General features: G+C 34.7%; 1 protein-coding gene across 1 annotated transcript in view; it reads left to right on the forward strand.

Annotated features, from left to right (window-relative positions):
- Positions 1–27,337, forward strand: part of MLIP (muscular LMNA interacting protein) — a 179,637-nt gene that overhangs the window by 48,774 nt on the left and 103,526 nt on the right. The window contains exons 3-5 of the mRNA XM_011379094.2: positions 16,352–16,409; positions 22,782–22,937; positions 26,196–26,588. Coding sequence (XP_011377396.2) covers positions 16,352–16,409; positions 22,782–22,937; positions 26,196–26,588 — 607 coding nt within the window. The remainder of the gene's footprint in view (positions 1–16,351; positions 16,410–22,781; positions 22,938–26,195; positions 26,589–27,337) is intronic.

Genomic DNA, 27,337 nt, shown 5'->3' on the forward strand with positions numbered 1-27,337 from the left:
ATCCACGAAGATAGTTTTCAGAAGGGAAATTGCAGCTAAGTGAAGCACTGATAATTTGTCAACCTGGATATTTTTTACATGACTTGACTAGGATCTGGAATTAAATATCCAAGAGAGAGGATTAAAAATAGAATAGGTTTAAATTTCAGAAAGTGAATTCTTGAAGTGTCTTTCCTGTCCTTTTCATTCAATTTATCACATACCCTGGCACTGCCATTTCTGCAAATGAAGCAGTGTTTCCTCTGGAGCTTCCAGATTGAAAAGGAACCAAAAGGGCTGAATTCTTTTGGCTGGATTTTTCTACAGATTGGTAGTTGCCATCTCAATGAAAATTGTAGCATGTTAGCCTGGTACTAGCATATACTGTACCCTTCGAGTGGAAACAAAAACTGGAAAGTTTTGCCCTTTTTATATATCTTGGTACATTAGATTCATTTTAATATCATACTACATTTGATGGGCTACAGAATATCTTATTTGGTCTTATTTCATTTACATGTAGGCAAATAGTACCATGAAAATCATACAGTTTTTATACTACTTATTTCTTTATTTATCATATTTTTCCAATCAAAATATATTTAATATAGGTATAATGACATTACATCTATAATGTAGCAAGTGTAATTACTATTAATATACTAATAGTGTTATAATAATGATATAAATAGCATAATAATATAATTCATACTGTAATAGAACAGAATTCATAATATAATAATAATAGAATGGTTATAAATAGTTTCTCAACAACTGTAAAATTTTGAGATGCTAAGAAGATTTGTAAGAATTACAATTGACTTTCCATCACCTCAGTGTATAATTTAGTTGGTTTTATTGCTGTGAGAATGCTTATAGTTATTGAATCTTAAAGCCGCACAAAAGCTCTTATATCATCTGGTTCAATGGCTTTGAAATTTGTGAACAACAAATCCAGTGTGTGTGTGTGTGTGTGTGTGTGTGTTCATATAAATCTGAAAGAGTCTCTGAAATAGTGCTTATTCAGATATTTTCTATTAAATTCAGATCTATTTCATTCTATTCATTTTTTTCTAATTCATTAAAAAAATGCTGGACAGGACTCACTTATTGTCATAACTTGTGGTTTGAAAAACGCTGATCTAGTCTAGGTCAAACAACTCATTAGCAGCTAAAGCAAGTGTTCTTTTAAAAATACATATGGAATTTCAGGTTCAAGTCATTTAGCATTTGGCCCTTACAAAATGATTTATGGCTAATTCAGAAAGATTTTCTCAAACTGCTATGATGAAAATCGGAAGACGAGATTTACCCACTGCCACTGCACATACACATACACACTTGCTAATCTCTGTTACTGATCCTGTGACACACCAGACCCAAGAAACCTGAGTCATGTTGTTGGCTTTTAGTTCCCTTCATACCTTTGGCATGGTTGTGGGAGAAACAAGAAATTCTTGAGTTTGGCTATTTACAACTCTGAGCCTCGAAGAACCCACGTGGACAGCACAGCATGAGGAATCTCAGGAGCAGGTGCCAGGAGAGCTGCCTGCTCTGCCCCAGGCTACCAGCACAGTGTGTGACTTTGAGCAAGTCATTTAACATTCTGTACCTTAGTTTTTCTCATCTGGAACATGGGGATAATGATACCTCACCACTATTCCTCACAGACTTTTTGTAAGGATAAAATGAGAGAAAATAATGAAAGCTTCTGATAGACTGCAATGATACATACATAAAGAGTATTTAAAAAAAATTCCCTACTTGTCAAAATTTAGATATACTTTTTCTTTTAATTTTAAAAAAATAGGCATGGAAATGATTATGTATTTGTTTTTTGGTTTTTTTTTTATCTGAAGAAATAACGTTAGTAAAATCAAAGTTTGGGTGTGCTCTTTATATTTTTTCATACATATTAAAATAAATGAAACTATTAAAATGTTTATACATGTATCTCCTAAAATCATCTTGAATAACAGCCAGGGGTACATGTGTCACACTCTGGGATGTGATGGTAAAGAACAGATGGTTGTTTTGGCGATGGTTAGTCCTAGACGCTAACTCTGCCCTCTGTCTGCTCCCTGTATGACTGCGGACAAATTACTCAACTTCTGACAGGCTTTTGCTTTCCTCATTGGAGAGCTGAGGATGCTCCTGCCAACCTCACAGTGTTGTAAATATATTTGTGAGATAATGTAGGGATTGGTAAACTAGTGCTAGCAGGCTACACCTAGTCCATTGTCTGAATTTTATAAACGTAGTTGAATGGGAACACCAGCAAGACCATTTATTTACATATTTTCTGTGACTATTTTTACCCTACGGTGGCAGAGTTGAGTAGTTATGACAGATACTGTATGATCCCCAAAACCTAAAATATTTACCATCTGGCCCTTTGTAGAAAAAGTTTACCAGTTGCTGAGAATTATCTGATAATAAATATGTAGCACTTACCATTTCAGGCACATGGTAAATACCCAAAGAAGAGCAGCTATTTTTATTAGATAGTGGTAATGGAGATTAAGATAACATGAATTATGATAATAACGATGATGATAATAACAACATATGATGATGATGTTAATAGTGATGATAATGATGGTGATGATGATGATGATAAATCTTTTCTTTGGCTAACAGCTTTAAATTCTTTTACCTAATTATGGAAACCACTCCTCATATTGCCCAGATAGCTAACAAAGTTTTTTCTTTTCTCCTGGTATCAACATTAATTTTCAGGAAAGGATCTGAAACTTGGTAAAAGAGTAAAGCTCTAGATGTTTAAGGCTTAACCAGCAGGAGTAGGGAGGTATTTTGAGGGCAAATCCAGACCTGCTCCTTGTTCATTTTTGCAAAAAGTGACCACTAATCTCTCATACTTATTTTTTCATAAGGAATTTTTGTGTTTTCCTAAAAATCTCATGGTCATTGTGTAGCAGAGGCCTTCACCTTTGTGGTGCTCTGTGATGGGTTTACCTTGTCTGGACCTTTTTTTTTTTTTTTTTTGCTATATCTATGACTAAATAAATGTAACCCATTCTTACCACCCAGAGACCCCAAATATGTCTCAAAGTAAATGAGACTCACTTAGAAACTTACCATCTGTTCTTTCTTCCAGTTATAAATTCACAAATAGGAGCTGTTCCTCCCTTTAAAGCAGTTTCCCTAGCAACTAAACCACCTTATAAGATCAGAGCAGTTTGTCGCTTTTGAAGTTTGACTTTCTGACAAGGCCTTCTGGCTCAGGGGGGTGAAGAAAACATCTAAACACAAACATTTCAAAAACACTCAAGCAGTGAATTACAAATGGAAACCACGTTAGGTGACTTTTTTTGTAGATCGTGTGTCATTCCCTATTACCAACCTCCCAACTAAACAGCGAAGATAGTGATCTCTTGAAATAGCTGTCTTTGTAACAGAGAACAGATGGGAGTGATTCTTAAAGTGGCTAAATCACCCTAAAGATATATTCTGGGAAGCAGTGGGTAGGGGAAGATATAGGAAGATTTGCAGCAGGCAGCCAAACAAAGAGAACTCACCTTGTGATTGTTCAATCTTGTTTATCTGTAAGCTAAAATAAAAGTATCCATCACAACTCAGATACATCATGGGAACACAGACTTTGCTTTCTCTATTCATAAAGGGCCAAGAGAGTAAGAGGATGGGTCTCAGCTAATCCTCAAACTGGCTTTTCATTTGTTACTATTATTACTATTATTATTTAGCCCTGGCGCCTTTTCCCTCCGCTGCTGTCCTATTCATCAATGACCAGAGTCAGAACCTTATTCAAGTCTGAGTTTACTTACCCTCCACAATCCTATTTCAGCTCCTGCTCTACATAGAGTGCAGTTGGGAGTGGATAGAATGATTGCGGTAGGAAAGAAGAGTGGGGTAACTCAACAAGAAGGTTGCCTTTCTTAAACCATTTCCTACTCACTCCTTAACAAGGGGGAGGGAGAAGTTTTTGAGATCTCTAGGAATTTATGAGACTCTGCAGAGATCGCCAAATGAGGTTGGAGTGAAAAAGAATTGAAACGTATGAGAGAAGAGTGGAAACAACACCGATGGAGGCTTAATCTAAGTGTTCTCGTAATGAATTTACATTCTTGATCTCAGGATGAATGTCAAGTTTTCTTCCCTGGCAGATTTTCCTCAAGAGCACAGTGTTCCCTCATAAGAAGCAACTCAAATGGGCAGCTCTCTCCAGTTTGCGTGTACTTCTGGATGCCCGGGCAGCATCTAGCATAGTGGTAGGCATTAAATGGAGTTAAGTGAAAAAGGCACATTCTGCAAACCAAGGTACCTAAATCTTTTGCAAAGTCATTGCAGGTTCCAAGAAGCGGGAGGAAAATGCTTTGAAAGAATTTTTCTTATAAAGGAACTTTTGATACCTAATTTTAGTTGATTGATCTCAGGAACTTTGTACAAATTATATTTCTTAGGCTAGGCATAGACTAAATTTTAATGAAGTATTCTGTAAGTATTTATCAAACATCTATAGAAGGTTTAATACTAAAATTGATGTTTTGGGGAGAGACACATAAAATCTAGTCACAGGATGGTAGACACAAAGGTGTGGTGCCCAGATGCCTTGTTGAGGAAGGTCTTGCTTCTGAGCTGCATGAAGTGTAGTTGGCAAACAGTCACCATCTATCTCCTTCAGGGTCTGCCTCATCTGCAGAGAGATGCCTTGCTGTGGTCATACCTTCCCAGGACAGCTCACCTTAGCTGAAGTCCTGGCCACTTGGGCTAGATATGATAATACTCACTTTTGAGGTCCCTACCCAATTATCCTGTCTCTGTTGAGTCTGTGTCAAAGTTCAGCCTCTCCTTCTACTCAACCCTGCTTCTGCCCCTTTCTTCTCACCAGTGTTGATTCCTTGTAACTAACTGACATCCTGAAATTTGTGGTGGCATATATTTCTGGAGAACCCATCCTACACCACCTGGTTACTAATTATCTTACAAATAATTCAAGAGACAAGACTATCTTATGGGGATAATTGATGATGTGGAATAAAATATAAATGCTAAACATTCAGATGAGAGGAAGAGAATTGAGCACTTCAGAGATCAGATATAGGCTCCTGTTAGATCTGAATCTTTTTGGTTGAGCAAATCCAAGATGCTTAAGGGTGAAAATAGAATACAGATAATGGAGCAATCTGAGCTAGAACAAGTTGGGAAACTGTAAGGAAACTGGCCTGGCTAAAATGAAGGGTGCACGTTAGGGAAGAAATAGAAATTAAAATGTTAATTTATTTAAGATTAGATCTGCCTATAGACAAGAAAGAAACCTCACAATAGATGCTTACTTCTCTCGTACATTAAAAACAAGTTTAGGAGTTGTCAGTCCTTACGTTAGGGACCCCCTCCTGCCAATTCATTCATCTTTCTATCATCTCTAGAGTGCAACTTTTATCATAAGGGTCTATTGTGGCTGCTTGAGATCTAGCCATCATATCCAAATTCCAGATAGCAGGATGGAGGATGAGGTAAAGATGGCCATGACACACCATTTTAAGTACACTTATTTCTAATTACATTTCATTGGTCACAACTTAATCGCATGGCCTCACCTTCCAATAAGGGAGGTTGCAGAATATAATTTTTATACTGGCAAAATACAGAACTCAGAAATTTTAAATAAAATGAAATATTACCATATTTTATTTCAAATAATAAAAACAAGTGAGACGAATAATAAAAACAAGTGGAGAAGATGAGTTATTTCATATATATGAGTTATTTTATATATATGTGTAAAATGTCAAAGATTTTGAATGTATTCAATTGGGCATTAATATTAGTAATCATCTGATATATATTTAGTATTTTCCATGTACCAGGCACTATGTCAAATACTTTACATCTGTTGTATTGTTTAATTAAGGTTTTCTAAATGATCTATTATAGATGAGGAAATGGAGATTTTGAGAAATTAAGAAAATTGATCACGGTCATGTACCTTGTAAACTGTAGAGCCAAGGCTGAAACCCACATTTGTCAAACTCCCCAATTCATCTACGTGTATCATGGTGCTTTTATCAGAGCCATCGAAAGAAGAATCAGAGAGGAGAAGCTGGGACTTGGGAGAGAGGGCAAAAGTGGAGATGTACTGGTAGAGCCAGCGAGCTCTCAGGAGTGTCGAAACCATGACAGCAGAGGACAACTATCAAGGAGGAGAGAATGCAGGCAAGGGAAGAGGAAATGCTATGTGCCTAGTCTCTGGGATGTTTCTCTCAGAGGAGGAGGAGACAAGAGGAGGAGTTAATGGGGAAGAGCGAAGGCAGGGAGAGTTCAGAGAAGACAAGGGGACTTTCTTAATGAGGAAAGTAGCCAACAGATATCATTAACAGAGAGGTTCAGGTTCAGAAAAAGAGTCAGTTATATGAGCAGCTAAAAGGTCATTCAATGATTATTTTAAAAAGTGTTGGAAGTGGGCTGTGGGAATGGATAGAGGAAGGTCAGAAACAATGGATGAACTATTAAAATATATATGGTCATCCTATGTTAATAATAGCTGATAATAACTGTTAATATTTCTTTAATTCTTACTCTAGCCCTCTACTGTTCCCAGAACTTATGTGTACTAATTCATATAACCACAATCCTATGAATCTTATTATTCTTGGTTTACAGATAAGAAAATTGAGGCAGTGAGAGGTTTCGTAATCTATCTAAAGTCACACAGCTTTTAAGTGGCAGAGTTGGGATTCAAACACAGCAGTCTGGCTGCTGAGCTCATGGTCAGTCTAGAAAAGCCGAAGCTTTCTTCAGAAAGTAATGAATTGGTAATAGTTCACAGATTAATTTTTCTGAAATAAAAATCTCAGGTATGTTTTCATAGGAAATGTTAAAAGTACTTAGTGATTATTCCTTTTTTCCTAAAACACGATTTTGAACAGGGATTCATTTTATTTTTTTTCCTATGTCAGTTTTTAAGGGAAAAATATTTTAAGAATAATTTAAGAAAAATTTGAAATACTAAGGGAAGATATATTGCGTTTTTACTAGTAAACTTATTAAGAGAATTGAAATGATACATTATGGACCTAAGCAAATGTCTCCAGAAAGAAAGAGGTCATTCTGTCCTTACAGCAAAACATTTTAATAACTACGAACTGGAACAATGATTTTTTTGTGTCTCAAATTCCTTTATGCCTACAGACTGCTCAACTGAATGTCATTCGAACCTCTAGAACTTATTTTTACAAAGTTTGAAGGCTCAGCCATCTCCTACACAGTCACATGTTGATTTGAAAAAAAAAAATATATATATGTATATACATAGCTGGACACGATACCATATGGGCAGCATATTGAAATCTAAGACTTACAGATGCCAGCCTGCTCAGCGTCCCTAACCCTTTCCAGGTAACCAGATTTATTAATGTCAATACATGCTTCCAAAAGACTGAGAAGTAACTCTTAAAATATTTCTACCAGAAATACTATAGTTAGACTTCTGAATAAAATAGCATGGTGATATTCAAAACCAAAGACTCTAGAAAAGTGCTTCTGTTTAGAATTTACTGGTAATTAGAAGAGGCAGGTTTGATGGGAATAAGTTTGTCTTTCCATGTAGACTTATCAATTAACAAAATTGTGAGAATAGAGTTTTGTTGTATACAGAGTTATAAAAAAAAAGTCAAAAATAATATAAAGTTGATCAAAAAAAAAGAAATCAAAACACCAGTTTTAAAGAAAAGTATTTTGGAGTATATATTAAGTGACAATATTTTTATGAAATTTAAAAATAATTATGTAACTGGCATTTATTGGTTTTAAACATATACTTAATGTTAGATTGCTAGTTAATTTGGTCAACTAAGTATTATATCATACAGCTACGACAGCTAATCATGTTTGAGAGCTTATCATATGGCAGGCATAATGTTGGGAATGTCCCATGTATAATTTTATTTAATTATCACAAAAGCTCTATGAGTTAGATAATCTAGTTTTTTTTTTTTTAATGGAAATGAGGGAGCCGCTTTTTGTTGTAAATGTTTAATAGTCTCTTTATTTTAATCTCTAGGAAAATTTGATAAATAGGTAAAGTGCTCTTTTCAGGTAAGATAGTTGCTATTTCAGTTTTCCTTTCATGATGTACTAAATACCTTTAAATGACTATTTTATTAACTTGAAAAATTTCCTTCTTATATCTTGCATGTTACTTCATCACACACTGTAAGAAAATAAATGAAAATGTTTTTCTCATAATATCTTCTATATTGCTTCTTAATATCTCTCACTTTTGAAACAGTAGCCATTTCTGACATGGGAAACTTTCTATCATCGAATGTGATTTAGTCAGAGAAGTGCCAGTGGAAGGTTAAATTGTAGTCACACCTACTGACTTACCACTAAAGTGAGTCCTGGGGAGAAAAGCTTTTTGTTTTATCTTCCATTTCTTTACATTTAACCCATAGCACCTTTGTAGCTTACCTCTTATTTTCTCTAGGGGAGACATACACAATTAATTCATTCAACAAATGTACATTTAGTATCTCCTAAATATTAAGCACTAGGGATGAAGTAGTGATCCAAAAAAAAAAAAAGCATCATTAATTTCTATCTTCATGGAAGACTGACTGCAGGACAACACTGGTCCCAGGACACCTCCCATCCTGGGGGAATACATTGGCAAATGTAGCCATCAATTAGTTTCTCACTGGGTAGAAATTACTAAATGTCAAATCTAAAATCAAAAGGAACAACTATCACCATGTAATTTGCTTCACCTGCAACTCTTTACCCACTCAATTAATCTTTTATAAATACATATGCACGTTCATTCAAGAAAATCCTTCAGTCTAAGTGGTGACTGATTTTGGAGAATATGGAACAAACATGAGCTCTATTAACTTGCTACTTGATTTTTGGTTAACTCCTGATGAGTCTGGTTTTTAACAGTTGTCACAGTGTTCGTAGAAGATCTTTAAGATGATGATGGACAAGAGTTAAGATCTGCCTTTCTGCTTTGGTTTGAACACATTAAGGAGAGAAAAAGGAGGAAACTGTGCAAGTAAACATGGTAGTATTTTGATATTTGTATCAATTACGAATTTTCATTAAACCTCAGACATTTCATCTATCCCGAAGAGAAAGAGAAAATTAATATTTATTACGTGACTACTATGTGTCAGGCCATACACTAGGGGTATTTATGTCATCTCATTTAATTTTCACATTCATCCTATGGGATTTAGATGCTTTTATTATGCCCATTTTATAGATGAAGAAACCAAAGCTCATAGAATTTAAGAAACTTACATAGTATCATCAGTTAATTATAGGTAGATTAATGATTTGAATGTGATTATGACTCCAAATTTGTTTCCATTAGTAGAATTAATTGATGTAAAACATAGGTTAGAGTTCACACATTACTTCAGATGTTTTTGAAGATAAGTATTGTTTAACATAATTAAATACTTATAAACATATTTAGTCATTCAACGATATTTTTCTCTGTGTGTTGTACTATCCATATTGAAATTTATGTAGCTCTAGCACTCATACCAGTGACAATATAATTGAATTTTTTGGTGATATCTCATTTCTGTTTTAAAGTTATATTGCAAAATAATCATACATTGCTTTTATAGCTAGAACTAACATAGACACGGTAAGAGAATATCAGGTATGAAAGGTAGAAAAGTCAGAGTATGTAGTCACATTGTGAGAATAAATACTGATGGCTTGGGAAAAATGTTCATCAGAGCCCAATTCTCCTGGAGAGGAGCCATGCTAAGAACAAAATTCTTGCTGTCTACTGCATTGTAATGTACTCTTATCACTTTTCTTATCACTTTTCTACAAATGAGTATTTCTAAAGTAAGGCTGGCAGTCAGCAAATAAGAGTCAACATTAACCTGTGTTCTAGCCAGGCAGACCTGAGTTCAAATCCAATTGCATCATATGCTCATTAAGCAAGTAATTTAATTTCTCCGAGTCTCATTTTTCTTGTTTAATGGACATCATAATTTTTGTACTGGTAATTGTCAAGAGCAGCATCATTTACAACTCATTAAATGGTATTTGTACATATTATATGTAGGATAAAATCTTGAAAAGAGTGAGTGAGGTGTTTGAGGTAATCAGAGTGACAGACCATGGCTGCTAAGAGTGGGAGGAGTGATCTAAATATGAGATGCTTTTCCTATTTTTCTTCATGGACCCCGACCCCTCACACATCCTTTTCATTCTGATGCCTTCCATACACTCCTAAAACATTCACAGCTTTGGCATTCAGTGTGGTTTGTTATTTTTATATGTGCTCTATCTTCAAAGTAACAAAATTATACAGTGATTAAATCACTCTTATTACTTGATGGACTCTGACATCATGTTTCTTGAAGACAGAAATCTCTTTTGCTCTCTCTGTGTCTTCCATATAAGTATCATGAAAGTGCACAATCTTTCATCTATTTAATGAATATTTATTGACCCCCTACCATGTGATAGGCACTATACTAGGTGCTGGGGGTGCAGCAGAGTACACAGTAGAAATTTCCTATTGTTCTGGTGTTTATATTCCAACAGGGAAGCCTAAAGAATTCAATAAATAATGATAGAATTTTAATAGCAACAAATGTTGTGAAGGACAAGGTGCTAAGAGAGTGCACAACAGGAGGTTGTATCTAACTCATGGAGTCAGGGAAGGAGTCTTCAGGTAGTGATTTTATAAAGTACTTCGTGTGTCAGAAATTATGTTACTCTCATGATGTAATTAAAATGATTCACATGGAATCTCCGAGTTTCTTAGAACTTGGAAAGGAGAGGGTTGTTGCAGAGCATCTGAAGCAGAGTATGTAGCATGTCAGTCATTCACGTTGCTCCGTGTTTTAAAAGATAACACGATAAGCCCCTCATATCATCCCCACCCCTAACCAATAGCCAATTTCTATTTCTGAGAAAGGAGTTGTAACTATTATTGAACACCTGTATTGTTAAACTTCCTATATAGAATATTATATCATGCCATTTTAACCTCACAATGGTATTGAGATATTATCTTAAAATTGCAAATAGGCTGATTATGTCTTGATTTGTCCACAACAGTTCCATTTTATGCCTATCGTCCTAAAGTAAAATTACTAATAGTGCCCCCGCTCCCTCTCATGTTCAAGAGTGTCCCAGTTTGTTTGATAAATTCTATGATTATAAATGAATGTTGCTCAGAGAGATCAAGAATCTTCCTTGGGTCACATAGCTAATAGGTGGCGGGGGGCGGGATGGTGATACCACACCAATATTCTCTGACCTAAAGGCCATGTTCCCTCTACTTTATTGCACACACAACTAGTTCTACTTTTACATTGCTTTCTGTTTTATTCTTCTAATCAAAGTTAGGTAGCTTAAGAGAAAACTGACAAAAACCGACTTTCTGACATCTGCCTTCAGTTCTTTCATTTATTCTGCTAAGAGTCATGTCTGTCTATAGGCTATGAATTAAGTGATGAATTAAAATAAAATATAGAATATGTATAGTAAGCAGTAGACATTTTTTGATATACACTTATATTTAGCCTATTCGTTGTTACCCAAGTATGAGAAAGTTCATTTAAAATGCAATTGCTTCTGAATGTCAAGATGTGACTCCAATGACAAAACATTGGTTATCAATCTTTTTTATGACAATCTACCCTGTATGAGGGAGGTTTATGACTTGCCCTAGTGAGCAGAGCCTGAATGTAAAGAGCTTCGGGCTTTCTAAAATAATCAATTAAACCCTTTTATGTTTGATCCATTTTATAACACTTTTTGAATACAGTTTTTATCATTGTTGAAATTGAGTAATGCAGATAAAATACTTATCTGTAGAATATAATGAAGGCTTTTTGAGGGCATTCTTCATATATAAATATATCTGAAACAGAAAATAGCATGCTATTACTCCTCCTGTTATTTTAAATAACAATGCATATCAATCCCTATACCCTTGGTTCTTAGCAAGGACTTGTGATCCCCAGCAGTAACCACTCCAGTGAAACTGAGAAACTTGAGGAGATCGGGCTGATTCTGTTTTCTTCTGAACAGTCAGTTCAAAGTTTACCAAAATTATTACTTTTTTCCATTAGAAGAAAAGAAGTGTAAGAAATGCCCACAAAAAAGAAATCACTGTCAGTCAAGAAGTACAAATATTTATTGAGTGCTTATATGTGCCACATACTGTTCTAGCTGCTGGGATAATAGCAGTGATCAAAAAAAATAATCTTTGCCCCCAAGGAGTTTAAAATCCAATAACAAAATCAGGTAGTAAACAAGCAATAGAGGTGATAAATGCTCTGAAGAAAAATAACATGAGCCGAGGGGGTAGAGAGTGCTGGCAAGGGGTTAGGATTGGAGTTGCAATTTCAGGTACGGTAGTTTACTTTACAGTTTAAGTAATATTTGAGCAGAAATCTGGAGAAGTGAAGGAAAAATAATAAGCTTGGGAAAAGCATTCCAGAGAGTGGGATTAGCATTCTCTAGGAAAGCATAAAAATCACAGAGGCTAGAGCTCAGGAGAGGAGAGTAGTAGGGACAAGATCATGTTGGGCTGTTGGCTAGCATAAGGATTTTGACTTATCTTCTAGATGACAAGGGAAGCTGTTGAAGGGTATTGCATGAAGAAATGACATAGAAGCAATCTAGATGAGACCAATACATGTGTCCTATACAGATGAGGCCAAACTTAGACTGTGATGGAACCTCATGCATTTTTGATGAGATGTCAGAATTCACTTTAAATAGTATATACTCAGTTTTGAGTCTGTGAATTGGGATAGCCCTCATTGTGATCCCTGGAATCACCTTTACCCTGGAGACAGGGATCCAAACTCCTGATGATTCTCATCTTCAGAGGAATAACACCACTCAGAGCTAAAACAGAATAAGTGTCCCAATGTTGGTCACTAGAAACAGGAACTAAGAGTGCAGAAGCTAAGAGTGAAATCTCCCTGGGATTTGCCTGAGACCATTTCTCCATGCATCCTATAGTCAGCATATCACCTTGCACTCTCCTCTACTTCACTCACCACCAGTGTAACTTGTGAAGGTATCTCATTCATGGGACTATCAACCATGTTGAGAATAGGGTCCAAGTCTTCTTTTCTTGATGTCTCCCAGAGCTTAGAATAGTTCCTGACACTCAACAGGTATTTATGAAGAAAAATAAATGGGATTTCTTGTACCTTCTTTTACCAAACACAAGGCATAAAGAACAGAGAAATGGACATCTGAATAGTCTTGACAACTGGATCTGTTTAATCATCTGTTTCTTGGAAAACTTTTGTGGACTAATCTATTATTTTCTCAAATTTGTTTCTCATATCAGGAGAGGAGACTATTTGTTCTATATTATTTATTTGAAAAACAATATCCTAAGAGTCTTTTGACTGAAAGGTATTGCAGTAATATCTGTGTAGTAAGAAGGGCGAAGGATGCCGTACTTCAGCCATCAGTAATGAGGGATTTTGAAGAGAATTTTAGATTGTTTTTGTCTGTTGCAAATGTTGACAAACAATTCTCTTTTGGAAAAAGATTATTCAATAGAGCAGTTTGTGTTCCTTTGTGGAACAGAGATCATTAAAAGTTTGTATTTATATAATACTTCTGGGTCTTGGGCAGACTGTAGGAAACCTTCTTATTCATAGGAAAAATGGTTTTAATTACAAGATTGACTCTTTCTTCCTCTCTTTACTCCCATCCTAAGTAATTGATTTGCTTGTTCTCATCCAAGACTGGAGGCTGGTTTGTTTGTTTGTTTGTTTGTTTGTTTTTTGTTGTTTTTTTTGACCAGGTACCATTACTTTCTATTCAAATGAGGATGGTTTCTATAGAAATTGTCCTAAATACATGTGCTCTTTGAAGCTATACGTAGTTACTAACCAGATGGCTACTGTTATAATGCATGACTATTATGTGTTTTTTAAAATAAAAATTGTGACTTCTATCAATGTAATAGTCTATAACACCAACAATTATTAATTAATAAAACAAGGGAAAGAAATTGATTAGTAAAAAGTTTCTAATTAGACTCAGAATAAAACAACAATATGGATTAATTTATTTGGTTTTCATGTTGTAAATGATTCAAGGAAGAATTTAAGTAGTGCAAAAGTTAGGGGCTGAAGTATTTCTCTTCCAAATTTGATTGTGCCAACATGTATAACTTTGCTTTATGTTCGGGGAGGGAATGAGAGGAAGAAGAGATTGGAGGAAGGACAGAATAAGCTTTACGGTTGTTTAAATCCATTAGAATAAACTGATGAGTAATTGACAAAGAACCAGAATGTTACTTCCCATTGGAAAGCCACACACTAGAACTTGAGATGTAGGGTCACTAGGATTTATTAATGTTATCCTTTGATGTTTGAATTTACATATACATATCATGGTAATTAGATATATAAAATAAATGTTAATATATATAATAGAATTTATATATATTCTTCATTCCTGTTTCCCAATGAATAAAATTAAAATATCTCAATTCAAGGCTTAACCTGCTTTTCTAGTCTTATTTTCCTTTATTCTCATTTATGTTGTTTACTAAATTGGATAATAACAGTACTAACAGGGGTAACATATGTTAAGCATTTGCTGGCACAGGATTAAGGTTTTACATGCTGAATTTTAATTGTTATCCTCAGAAGAACCCTTTAAATAAGTACTGGTCTTGTCTACACTTCACAGGTGATGGAACGGAGTCTTCGGGAGGTTCAGTAACTTCCCCTAGGTCCCACAGCCAGTGTACAATCTTGCTTTAGGGTTCCATTCTTTATGACTATACTTGCTGCTTACTGCAATTCTGATAGGTGCCTTCACTCAAGCTTTTCTCTCTGCTTGAAATAAATGCTATTCTTTCCCACCTTTATAGCTCCCTATTTCCCCATCCTTCTAAATGCAGCCCAAATGCCACATATACCAGGTGGCTACGATCTCACCGTGCTCTAAAAATTCCTCTAAGTCGTTACTACTCAAAGTGTCACGGACCAACAGAAAGTTATCAAATGGGAGCTTATTGGCAATGCAGAATCTGAGGCTCATGTCCTCAATCAGAAACTGCATTTTAACAGGATCTCTGGGGAGTTTATGTGCAAAGTTTGAGAATTGCGGTACGGGACGTATTCTTTTCTTTTTTCTTTCTTTCTCTTTGTTTTGCTTTGTATCCCTGTTATTTGTATACCTGTTCTATATTCTCAATGGACTGTAAGCTCTTTGAGAGCTGGAGGATATTTTATTCTCTTTTGAGTATATAGAATATAGTCATATAGCATAGAACAGACCACATAATTTGTTTAGTGATGTAACAGTACTTATAATCAAAATTTTAGATCATATTATAGGTCAAAAAGTACTGTGTTATTTGGAGTATTTTTTTCCAATGCGCTAACAAAATTACTTGACAATTATTTTACTTGTAATATTTCCACGAATTTAGGCTTTCGATAACATTGAAAATGTTAAGAGCCATAATCTAGGTCCTTGAAATAAAACCTTCATTCTTTCCTATACCCTTTTGTTTATAACCAGCTCTTGGGACACAACATCTTTCATTGCCAAAGTACAAATATAGATATTGCAGATTTGGAGAGAAAAAATCAATACTTAGAAAATAGAAATACTGAAAGCCGAAGACTCCAATCAATTTCATGTGTGAAGTTTTGAGGTTTGTCTGCATTCAGGACACTCACTGTCTTCTAGGAACCTTGGAATGGAATTTTGTTTTGACAAATGTTTGATTTCAAGCTTTAATTTATAGCTGACTTAGTTAATAGCAAAACTTCAGTTATTGCAGATGCTCCTATATCGTTGCTTGCTATTTATATGCCAAGGACCTATAATTAAAGTTATTGATTTTTTGAAATGATCACTGTGTGCTTTCTAGTTCTTTATTTAGACACAGTGTTTGCATATATTTGTACCTCTAAATGTTCTCAGTGTAACCAACTGATCACTGAGATTGGCATATTCTCGGGCCCTTCAATCAGCTTCTTGTTGCTGCACAATCTGGCTTCTCTTTTCTTTTTGAAGAATATGTAATTAGAATACATGCATGAAAACAGGGCAAACATAATAGGTGGCTTTTTTTTTTTCTTTCACTTTTGCTGGCTCCATTTCAGCAGTCAATATAATCTCTTAAGAAGTTGCAAATCTAAAAATTGTCTAAACATGAAACTACTCTTTGGAGCCAACGAAATTCTTCAATTCAGGGAGGATTGCACTTTCCCTCTTTTTAGAATTCTTTTTTATCTGAGTGAGTGTGTGTTGTTTCAGTGAGAGGCTCCCTTCCCACCTCATCATTGGTTTGCTCACTCCCTTATGTGATGAATCAATTGCTCCCAGAATAGGGGCTTTTTTCTGAGTGACTGCGGAGAACTTACTTCCAAATGAGCTCGTGCATCTTAACAGGGAGCATTCAGACCACACCCCAGGTAAAAGGAAGTCTTTCCTTAATGCTTTCAAGAACTTTTAAAGGCTGTGCACTGTGGCGTTTGCTGCAAGAGGGCTTGAGGGAGAGCTGCCTGGGTGTAGATAAATTTGACTGTGTATTCAAATGAAATGTTATCTATAGTTATTGTAAAGGCAGAACTGCTTACTGGGCGACCGAAGAATATGCTCAGGACTGCCCTTGGCATAGTGTTAATGCTGAGACATCCTGTAATGTCTCTTCTCAACAGCAAGCTAGTGGCCATCTGTGAGTGTGGGTGTCAACATTGGAAGGAGAAATTTAAGGGAATTAGAAGAAAGGAAGGCATCACAGCCTGAAACTGAGCAATGGAGCTGTTAGCCTGTGTGGCGTGGGGAAGACAATTTCTTAAATTATTATTTGACTGCCTGGTGAGAAGGTGACAGTTTCAGAGATTTCGAGTGCTTGAAACCTTATTTAGGAAAAGATTTTAATCCTTTCAACTCTAATTTCTATTATTAAAATAGTTTCCCAAGGATAGAAACTAAGATATGATTTTAAACAGCATTGACGACTGAAGGTGTTAATTGGCATTCAATTAACATGCATCTGTTTCTGCTTTGTGTGGAAAATGATTTTTCATCACCATAGCGATTAATTTCTAGGCTCCAATGGAACTTGGTCACAGTATGCAATAAATAGCATTTTTTTTTTTCTTTCCTGAAGAAGGGATTCAGCAGTCTACTGGCTAATGCGTGGCTCTTCATCTAAATGTTGCATAGTGTAGCCGATGTAATTTCAAATCCTTTTCTAACCAAAATTCTGTACAAAAAATTCTGTGCATACTTGGTAAGATAAGAGGAGGCTAGGTAAAGGCAGAGAAAAGAGCCCCATGTGAACATTGTACTCCCAGCTTAAAAGCGAGTACCAAACCATTGCTCTTTTTGTGGTTGCTCTTCTGAAGATATGTCTGTGGACAGGAATTTATCTCTGATCTTGTTCTCAATAATAACCTAGGAAGTTGAATGAGTCTTTAGTTCTATTAGACTTTCTATTTTTATGTTATTCTTGAATAACGCATATTGGTTCAACTAAAATAAAAAATCGTTCTATGCTGGTGAAGAAATTTTATGTAGGATATGGATGTTTCTATAGGAAAATATAATAATAAAGTAGAAGAAAATAATTTCACTTCTCAGTGGCTTTTACTGTCAACATGTGTTTATGTTTAGACATTCCTTTGAGGGCATTGTTATAAAGGCACACCTTATTCATCGAAGCATGTTTTCATTTACACTAGCGGAGATCTATTTGTACTTTATAGAAATTTGAGTAGCATTGAATTATATAAATTTTGCAAGACTTTTGGAGAAGTAAATTTTTTATCATTTTAAATACTTTAGAAGGCAAAGCCACTTACTGTTAATAATGGTTATCTAGATTTCATAACAATGGAATGCTTATACTGAAGCCTTTGATACATTATTATTTAAATTTAATTTGGATGGAACCTAAGACAGACCTATAGTCATCCACATGGAGGATGAGGGCAGACCTATGGAACCTGGGGACAAAGTCACAATGTCACTTCTTCTCTGACTCCTAAAAGACTATCTTTATTTCTACCCAAATGAAAGTCCATGATGAATTATCTGAACTACCTTCAGTGATTCCCTTGCTAAAACCACTCTCCATCCATCATGATATTAATGACATTAGTCAGGTAAAGAAACTTTCCTAGAAAATAATCCATCCAGGAAGTATGTTGTATTATATATTGCTGATAAGACTAGTGGGATTCCCAAATCTCACAAAGAATCTAATGTTCCTTCCTATGAAGGAAAGTATTGATTTATTATATTCTGATGATAAGCTGAAACCTAGGAATTGTGACATGACTACAATCAGAGGATAATGACAAATATCTTCCAAGGCAGAAAAAAATATTTTAAAAATTGGTTTAGAAGGGTTTGTGTATTTTATACCTCCTAAAGAACATACATTGTTTCACAGATCTTTTAGTTTTTTAGTTATATCGGAAAGATATACCCTATAATAAATGGTTCAGGGTTAGTTCATTAAGCCTATAAGTTGGGTAAAATCTCCTAAAGGAAATCCAGTTCTCTTTGATTTCATGATCACAAAAAAAGTATTCAATTAACAACATAATGTCCCAGGTAGCCTGTTCCAGGAATCCCCTGACCCCAGTCTTACACTGAGCCATCATGCTATATCATTCTCTTCAGCCCAATCTTGCTTTCATTTTCATAAGGGCAAAGCTATTAACATTCTTGTCTCATAATTCCTTGACCTTCACAATCTCAGTGTTCTTCCTGCTTTTTCATCTCAGATATGCAGTCTCAAGGCTAAAGTCTGGACTTTATAATCATCTCAAATTATGGTATTTGTAGACATTAAACTCTCACAACCATACTATGACCCCAAGCCATTCTCCCAGACACTTACCATACTGTCAAATCTGTTTTTGAGCCAGAGACTTCTAGTCCCTTGAATTTGAGGTTCCTTTCTTTGCCTATCTAAACTGAACCTACCCATGGTTGATCATTTGCTTTACTCTCATCACTACTCTCAATTTCTTTATAGTCGCAACATCCTTCTGCTAAAATCACTTGCAAACATCAGTTTTGTAAATGCCATAATACACTTTCCATTTCTTTGATAGTCAGTTGAGCATTCTTGGAGATAGTATCAAAAATCTAAGCAAATTGCTTCACTGCAAATTCATAGATTTACGTTTGGGTTAGATTCTCAATATAGTCTGTCGGTTCTTTTATTTGTTTACGGTCAGTCCTCTTTCCTATTGTTGTTAATAATATTCCAGTCTTTTCTATTTTCTTTAAAATCCATGCCACCTTTACTAGTTCTTTCTCTGCTGCTGGATCACTTAATGGTAGAGTCTGGAGGGTTCAGCCTTGGACTTCTTTTTTTCCTATTTGTGCTTACTCCCTTAATGATCTCATCTAGTCTCATAGTTTTAAATACCACGTATAGGTTAACAATCCTAATAATTTTACCTCTAGCATAGACTTTCTTCTAAACTTGACTCTCTTATATACATTTCAACTCGGATATATATTTGGCATATCAAATGTAATTTTTATTCTCAAACTAGCTTCACCTGTTTTCCCCATTTCAGTGAATTAAAAAAAGATTATTCAGTGAATTAAAAAAAAGGTCAAAAATTTTATACTTGTTTGACATCTAACTTTTCAGCAAATTCTAAGATTTTCCTTTAGAGTATAGTGTAAATCTTAACACTTCTGATTACTATTACTGCAGCAACCCAAGTTCAAACTAACATTCTCTATCCCATGGATCATTGCAATAGCCTTTTAGTCTTTCTAGCTGTTTTTTTTTTTTTTTTGTTTTTTTTCTTTGTTTTTTTTTTTTTTTTTTTTTTTTTTTTTTTTTTTTTTTTTTTTTTTTTTTTTTTTTTTTTTTTACTACTCCCTTCACTAGAATATAAATTCCATTAGGGTAGAGATTTTTGTTCACTGTTATATCACCTACCCCTACAGTAGAGCCTCACATTTAGTAGGCATTTAATAAGTCCTTGTTGAATAAATAAAAATAAGTATAAGGTAAAGTGTTCATGTGAAGGTTTGTTTTAGTAGGAGCATGGTGGCAGGACTGAAGGCCACATAAAAAGGCAAAGATGTAGGTGGGTGAGTAGATATGGTAATGAGGACCTTGGAAGTTCTTTTCTGATTGCTTTAATTATCTCAGTGAAGTGAGAAACAAAGTCATCAGCTTAGAGCAAAACTAGGGAAGATGATGTTGGTGGTTTGAAGAAAGAGGAAAAGAAGTGAGTTTTCTAGGTGAGTGGAAGACTGAATGGGCTATGGAACCATAGTGTGATTATAGAGCAGCATCAAATGGCCCACTTGAGTCTCAGAGTCATAAATTTGAAGCAAAACCAGTAAGCGTGGTCATGTGATTTTCCCCAACCATGTTTACCTCTGTGATTCAGGAGCAGAGTATGTAGGGGGTTAGATTTAGTGAGGACTGTGATTTACCCAAATGGGAATGAAGATGTGGGAGAGGGTATGACATTTGAGGTGAATGCATGGAAGTAATTGTGGCAAATACAGTATGTGGTAAACACAGGCTGGTTAAAAGAAAAAGAAACATGAGAAAATATAATGTTAGAAGTATCAGAAGATTTTCATTCTGATAAGATCCAAGAAATGTTGGAGTTGAGAAACTAGAGGAGTGGTATGGAAAGAAAAGAAGTAGTGGTCAGAGAATGAAAAAACTGAAATTACGAAGAGTCTGTGGCTATTGCTCTAGGCTAGGGCTGTAAGAGGCAAGGAAGAGTAGAGGTCAAGGCAAGACAAAATTACTCATAGGATATAATGTTGGGAATTATAAAAATCATAGTATTAAGGGGAAGGATATTGAGCCAGGAACTTAATCTTCAAAGAAAAAAGGGTTTGATTTGGGTGTGGACAAATGACCATGACAAAGAGAGGCAGTGAGTGGTATAGACTGATGACATAAGGTTCAAACCTGAAAGTTTTTAGGTAAGAATAGTCTGGAAGCAGTAATAAGGAACAAGGAGGGCACCTATTTCACTCCCTGGCCCAGTATGAGAGGAAACAGCTACCACTGAGAGAGCTTCTTGAAAGGAAGTGTCCTTCAGAGGGAACCATAGTTTAATTAGAGCTAGAATATTTAGAGAAGAGATTAAAAATATGGAGGATTTTGTAATGGCCGACTAAATTCCAGACACTAAATTCCAGCGTACAGTGAAAAGGCTTTCAGAGTTGGAGCAGTGTACAAGATGCACTGAGGGTCTGCATAGCATATAGTGATTGAGAGATGACTAAGGACTGGATTTCTCACAGAGACAAGATCTGAGCTGCCACAGCATGGAAAAGTGGTACATTGAGAGATGACTAAGGACTGGATTTCTTACAGAGACAAGATCTGAGCTGCCACGGCATAGAAAGGTGGTACAGCTTGAAGGGAGAGTAGAATAGGCTATATTGCCAGTGCAAATCATATTTCTTGCGACAGAGGCATGGAGGCAGCAGAGGGGCAGGGTTACTCTGACTAGATGAGGCTGAATTTATCATAGACACTGATTATATCAAGTGATTTCTCTCACCTTCCCTCTTCCCCTACTCCGCCATATTCTTTTCTTTATTTTAGTTTATTTTCTCTGGATGCCAAGGAGGCCATGTTTCTTCTTTTGTTTTCTTAACTTATTCTGCCTTCTTCCTCTAAGATGTTGCTTCACTTTCATTCTCTATGGTATCTTCTCTCAGTCTACAGACATGATTAAGTCTATCCTATTACAGACCAAAAGGCAACTCTTTGATTCTACTTCCCTCTCTAACTCTCAGCCTCTCTCCTTACTATTGACCCAACCTTCTTTCAAGATAAATTTATAGCACCATCTTCTCTTTCTCCTTTTCATTTAGTTTTTAATTGATTGCTCTTGGGTTTTTGATGTCTCTAGCTTTGTGTCTTTTAAAAGCAGAATTATTTATCGTAATTCTAATGTGATTTTAATAACTGCCATTTTCCAATCTACAGTTATTTAATGATTCTCTACTGTCAATAGGACAAAACGTGAGCTTGATCCCCACACCTGCTGCTTCTTTCTATGCTTTCATTCACCTGATTTTCTCAGCCTGGGACATCTTTATCTTCTTCACTGGGATTTAAATTTCAGGAGTTTTTTTTTTTTTCTTTCCCAGAGTTTCTTAGGTTGGGTAGGTAGATACACCACATTACTTTTCCCTCAGTATTCCATGCATACCATTTTTCTACTTGTCAGTGGTATATTGACTATTTCCTGTTCACTCTTGCATCCCTAGCTGCTGATTTTGAATAAATAAAGAATGAATGAAAGAGAAAGCAGAGCCTTTAGAGCAGACAGTCACATTTTGATAGCCAGAAAAATGTACTTCTAATTTTAAATCCATATTTAGCATTCTTGTTAATGATAAATGTTGGAAGTTTCTTGTATGCTTAGTGATTATGAGTCAAATTGAAGTTGTTAATCCAGAGTTAAATGGATAAAAGTTTCTTTTGAAACAGACCAGATGCTGTTTGTGACGAACTCACTAAGGTAGAGATGCCCTGTAATATTCCAGCAGATCAGCTTGCCAACCTGCTATTTTATTGTCATTTCCTATAACAAGATCTTCCTGGGATTGAATGCTTTTTCTGACAAATGGTGTCATAAAAAAAGAATCTGATCTACTAAGACTATTTTTATAGCTGTTTTCTTTGGCAGCCATTCATACAGTCACAGGACAATAGGGAATTTATCAAACTAAATGATTTTTATTCATGGTATATAGAGAATAAAGTCAAGTTAAACCTTTGACAAGACTGAAAGTCTAATTTATTACATGTCTCATAGGTCTCTTCTGGTGATTCTGAAGCCAAACCTCTGATCTTCACATTTGTCCCCACTGTCAGAAGACTACCAACCCACTCTCAGTTGGCTGACACCTCTAAATTTCTTGTTAAAATTCCTGAGGAACCAAGTGATAAGAATCCAGAAACTGTAAATAGGGTAGGATTATTTTTACTTTTTTATATCAAGCAATTAACATTAAATTATCCATAATCATTACTTGAAAACTGGTATGAATGTTTATTTTTTTCTGCTTAAAGTGAGGTGACTGTGAAATCTATGGTCGACTAAAAATATAATTATGTAATAGAAATTTAAAGGTTACCAATCCCAGGTACTCACTAATACATTATTCTCATTATTTTCAATCTTTTTGAGTTGACATCTTATTGTTTACTATTCACATGACACATTTTGCCTCCTGGCACCTCCTCTTCTTTCAAAAGTATCTTAAAATAACAAAAACAAAATTCAAAAAAAAGTTTAAATTTATTTTGAAAGAAAATACAAGATAAAAGAGTGTGGTGTTACTATTTCTCATGTAATAAACTAGCAACATTAAAAAAATGTAACATCCAATGTTGGCACAATTGTGAAAATATTTGCATGCTCATATTTTGCTGCTAGTTTTGTGAATTTTTACAATTTTGGTGGAATGCCCTTATCCACAATCGTAAAACTGTTTATAACCTTTCAATAATTTCACTCTTGGAAAGGTATCCCAAGGAAATAGCACAAAAGAAGAAAATAATTATGCAAGAAAATAATCAGAGAAAAATAAAAACAGCCTAATGTCTAACAATCAGAGAAAAGTTAAGAATAGAATAATAAATCACCTTGAGCAAGTTTTAATTATAGCAATTATGTAATTCCACGGAAAATGTTAACCTTATATTAAGTGATAAAATAGGTTATAAAACTGTATTTATAGCCTGATTATACCTATCCAAAATGAAACCAATACAGAAAATTAAATTAAAACACAAGAACAAAAACTTTAGATTGCTTGTGTGAAAATAATGACATCATGGGTAAAAAAAAAAAATCTTTAAGATGTATTTTAATAGTCTTATTATAAATAAAATGTAACTGAATGAACTTTGTGGTATTCTTGAGTCAACAGGAAGGGGATAAAATAATCTAATTTACTTTGTCTGTATAAAAACATCTCATTTAGTAAATAGTAATATATCTGTGATTCTGGGACTTTCAATACTCTTATTTTAAGGACTATAGGGGCCTAATTATTTCAGAGTCATCCTGAATACTACATAAGGCACTTTTGAGAAGTTTCTCCCTAATAGTACTCAACTGCATATATTTATAGAGGCTTTTTTATTAGGTGTCCTGAGTATGTGAGACTGTGATGTATGAACCAAATTTGGTTGTGTATGTCCAAAGCTTCCTAAGATGATGATATTCATCTGCTGATTGCAATGATACATATGTAGCTATGTCTTTAAAAGAGTAAAGATTGTTTTTTCTACTTTCTAAAAACAGTTCAGTATTATAATAAAACAATATTATACCTAAAAACAGTTCAATGTTATAATAAGACAATTGCTCATTATATGGTTACAGAATACATGCTATGTGCTTAGTGATGTAGATTCTGTGTGAATAAAGTAAACACATGTAAATTATTTGTGATTAGAAATGCAGACAATGAAAAAAGTGAAAAGTATATAATAAAATCTTGGTTAGTGGTAAATGCTGTAAAAATACATCAGAGTAAAGGAATTAAGAATGATGGACTGTGGGGGAGGGAGTTAATTTAGATCATTAATAATGTTTTCAAATGCTAATTGAATTTTTGCCAGTTTTTTATTTATTCCATTACTTTCCATAATAAGCTATCTGCTTTTGAATCCTTCTTTTTTAAATTTAAATTTCCTTTCGATGTGGGCTTTTATTACTATATAGGATTGTAATTTAATATGTGAAATGACCATTGTCAGAGAAATTCCAATCAGAGGGAATTTGTGTTTTATCTTGACTACATCATCATCTGAAAAGTGTGGAATAGTTTTATAAAGTCAACCTCTTAATCATCTAATCAATGATTTTACTTCTATCTTCACACATACTACACATAATACGTATTGGCATACATTAAATTGATGATCAAAATTGAAATTGAAATTTAATTTCTTTTAGTTTAATAAGTGTCTTCTTTAACTTTTCTATTTGGAAATAATTTTATTTGTATTCTTTAATATATTTTTTAAAATTTCAATTATAGTTGACATACAATATTTTATTAGTTTCTGGTGTACAACATGTTGATTAGACATTTATATAACTAATGAGGTGATCACCCTCATAAGTCTAGCACCCATATGACACCATACATAGTTATTATAGTATTATTGACTATATTCCCTATACTGTACTTTACATCTCTGTGACTATATTTATAACTGGCAATTTGTACTTTCTGTTGAGAAATCAGCCGACAGTCTTATGTAAGTTCCCTTGTAAGTAGCTTTTAAGATTTCCTTTTTGTCTTAGACCTTTGGCATTTTAATGATGTGTCTTAGTGTGGGCCTCTTTTGTTTCATCTTGTTTGGTACTCTCTGACCTCCTGTGCTTGTATGTCTATTTCCATTACCAGATTAGAGAAGTTTTTCATTATTTCTTCAAATGGGTTTTCAGTTTCTTGCTCTCTTCTCTTTCTGGTACATTGCGTCTTTTAAAAACAATCTTAGCATACATAGCTTCTATTGTTTTAGAAAAAAGTGTTCAGTAGCATGATAAATCTATCTTCCTCCTGGTCTTGTAAATCTTCTGTATATTCATAGAAAGTTGGATAGGAAATGATTTAGAATTACAAATCCAAAATGAAATAATATTAAAAAATACTTCATACTAAAAATATCTATCTTTTTTTGGTGTCCTATTTATAAGTTCTTCCCAATTAGCTTAAATGTTGTATCTGAATATCAGTGCATTTTATACCAATTTTATTTTTTCTCTCAGACATATTTATATTATTTTAGAACCTTTCAATGAAATTTCCTTTCTCCCCTGTTTTATACACGATATACACATTTTCTTGATCATTAACAAAACCCTTGACCAGATCCCCATTTGTTTCATAAATGTCTTCATGGAAAATGTTGTATTCTCCTTCTTTTAAAAAATCATATCATGGTTTATTTGAAAGCAGTTTTGTTTGTTGATATCGCTTCTGAGCCCTATATTGTTTTAGTTTTGACCAAGACAAACAGGTGGGCTAGTAAAAGTAAATCATTAATTTCAACTCAATCTCTCCTAAACCAACCTAAGTTTTAAATATGTTTTTAAAAACTCTTGTTTTTAGAGATTATAAGCAGGTTCAGGTTTTAAGTATACATACCAAAAAGAAGGATTTGTCAAACCAATGTCAATGCTTTTATGTCTCTACACTTATTGCAGTCTAACTTCAATGAGTACTTGACTGTGAATTCTGGGAGCCAACCGGAAAGAGACCAAGAGATATCGACTTATCCTTCAGGGATCAGAGAAAAGATTTCACAAGGAAGGGGATTTAAAGCAAACAAACCTCAAGGAATGCAGCAAAGTGACCTCTTCAAAGCTGAATATGTCTTTATTGTGGACTCTGAAGGAGAAGAGGAAGCTATAAACAGAAAAGGTGAACAAAGCCCCCCAAGTGGAATGGGCACTACAGCTACTCGGCCCAAGTCTCTAGCAATCACCTCTAGTCTGGTCTCTGATGTGGTGCGTCCAAAAACCCGGGGGGCCAACCTTCAGGCCCCATCGCATCCTGAAATGCCTCATGGGATTGCTCCTCAGCAAAAGCATGGGCAGGTAGGTCTTTCTTCTTGTTACAAGAAAGAAGATATTGTTTATATACCCCTTGTTCTAGGCTGTCTGCAAAGGTCTTTCTGTTCAAGGCATAAAAATATCTCTTAAAGAAAACTATTAAAAAACCAAAATCTTAAGCTCATAAATAATCAGTGTAAATATAGATAATAAATCCATAAGACAAAAAGGAGTATACAGTTATACTGTGAATTGAAGAGAAAATGTAAAACATTTAGCTGGAGTGAATTTCGGGGAATAGTACCTCTTCTTTTTGAACAATTGATAATGGCAGTTTCTTAGGAGAGAATGCTTAGCAAGCTTGGTGCGTAAAGAAGCACATTGCAAATATGAGAAACATTCAGTGAGAAGATACCAATTGGATTTTTAATGTAGGCACATTGTTTTTAAACTAGTAAAAGAGTAGTAAAAGAATACACTATGTACCGAGTTTGAAGTAAAATAATTATCCTGTGTGTCTTAAGGGAAATATCTACTGTGGTCCTGTAAGGCTTCAGGATGGGGTTGGCATCAGTGAAATGTGGGGAAAATCTCATCCTAAAACTTAGAAGCAATATTGTATGGTTCCTTTATGGTGAAGAGCTTTGGTACAGTAGGAGAAGACCCATGTCTGTGATGGTAGGAAGGAAATGGCAAGGTAAGAAAGATAAGGAGGGCATTTGAAAGGAAAAAATAGGAAGAGTTTGCCATTGATTGGCTATTTTTTATAAAGAAATTATAAGATGACTTTGACA

This window comes from Pteropus vampyrus, unplaced genomic scaffold (genome assembly GCF_000151845.1).
Source record: "Pteropus vampyrus isolate Shadow unplaced genomic scaffold, Pvam_2.0 Scaffold353, whole genome shotgun sequence".
NCBI lineage: Eukaryota > Metazoa > Chordata > Mammalia > Chiroptera > Pteropodidae > Pteropus > Pteropus vampyrus.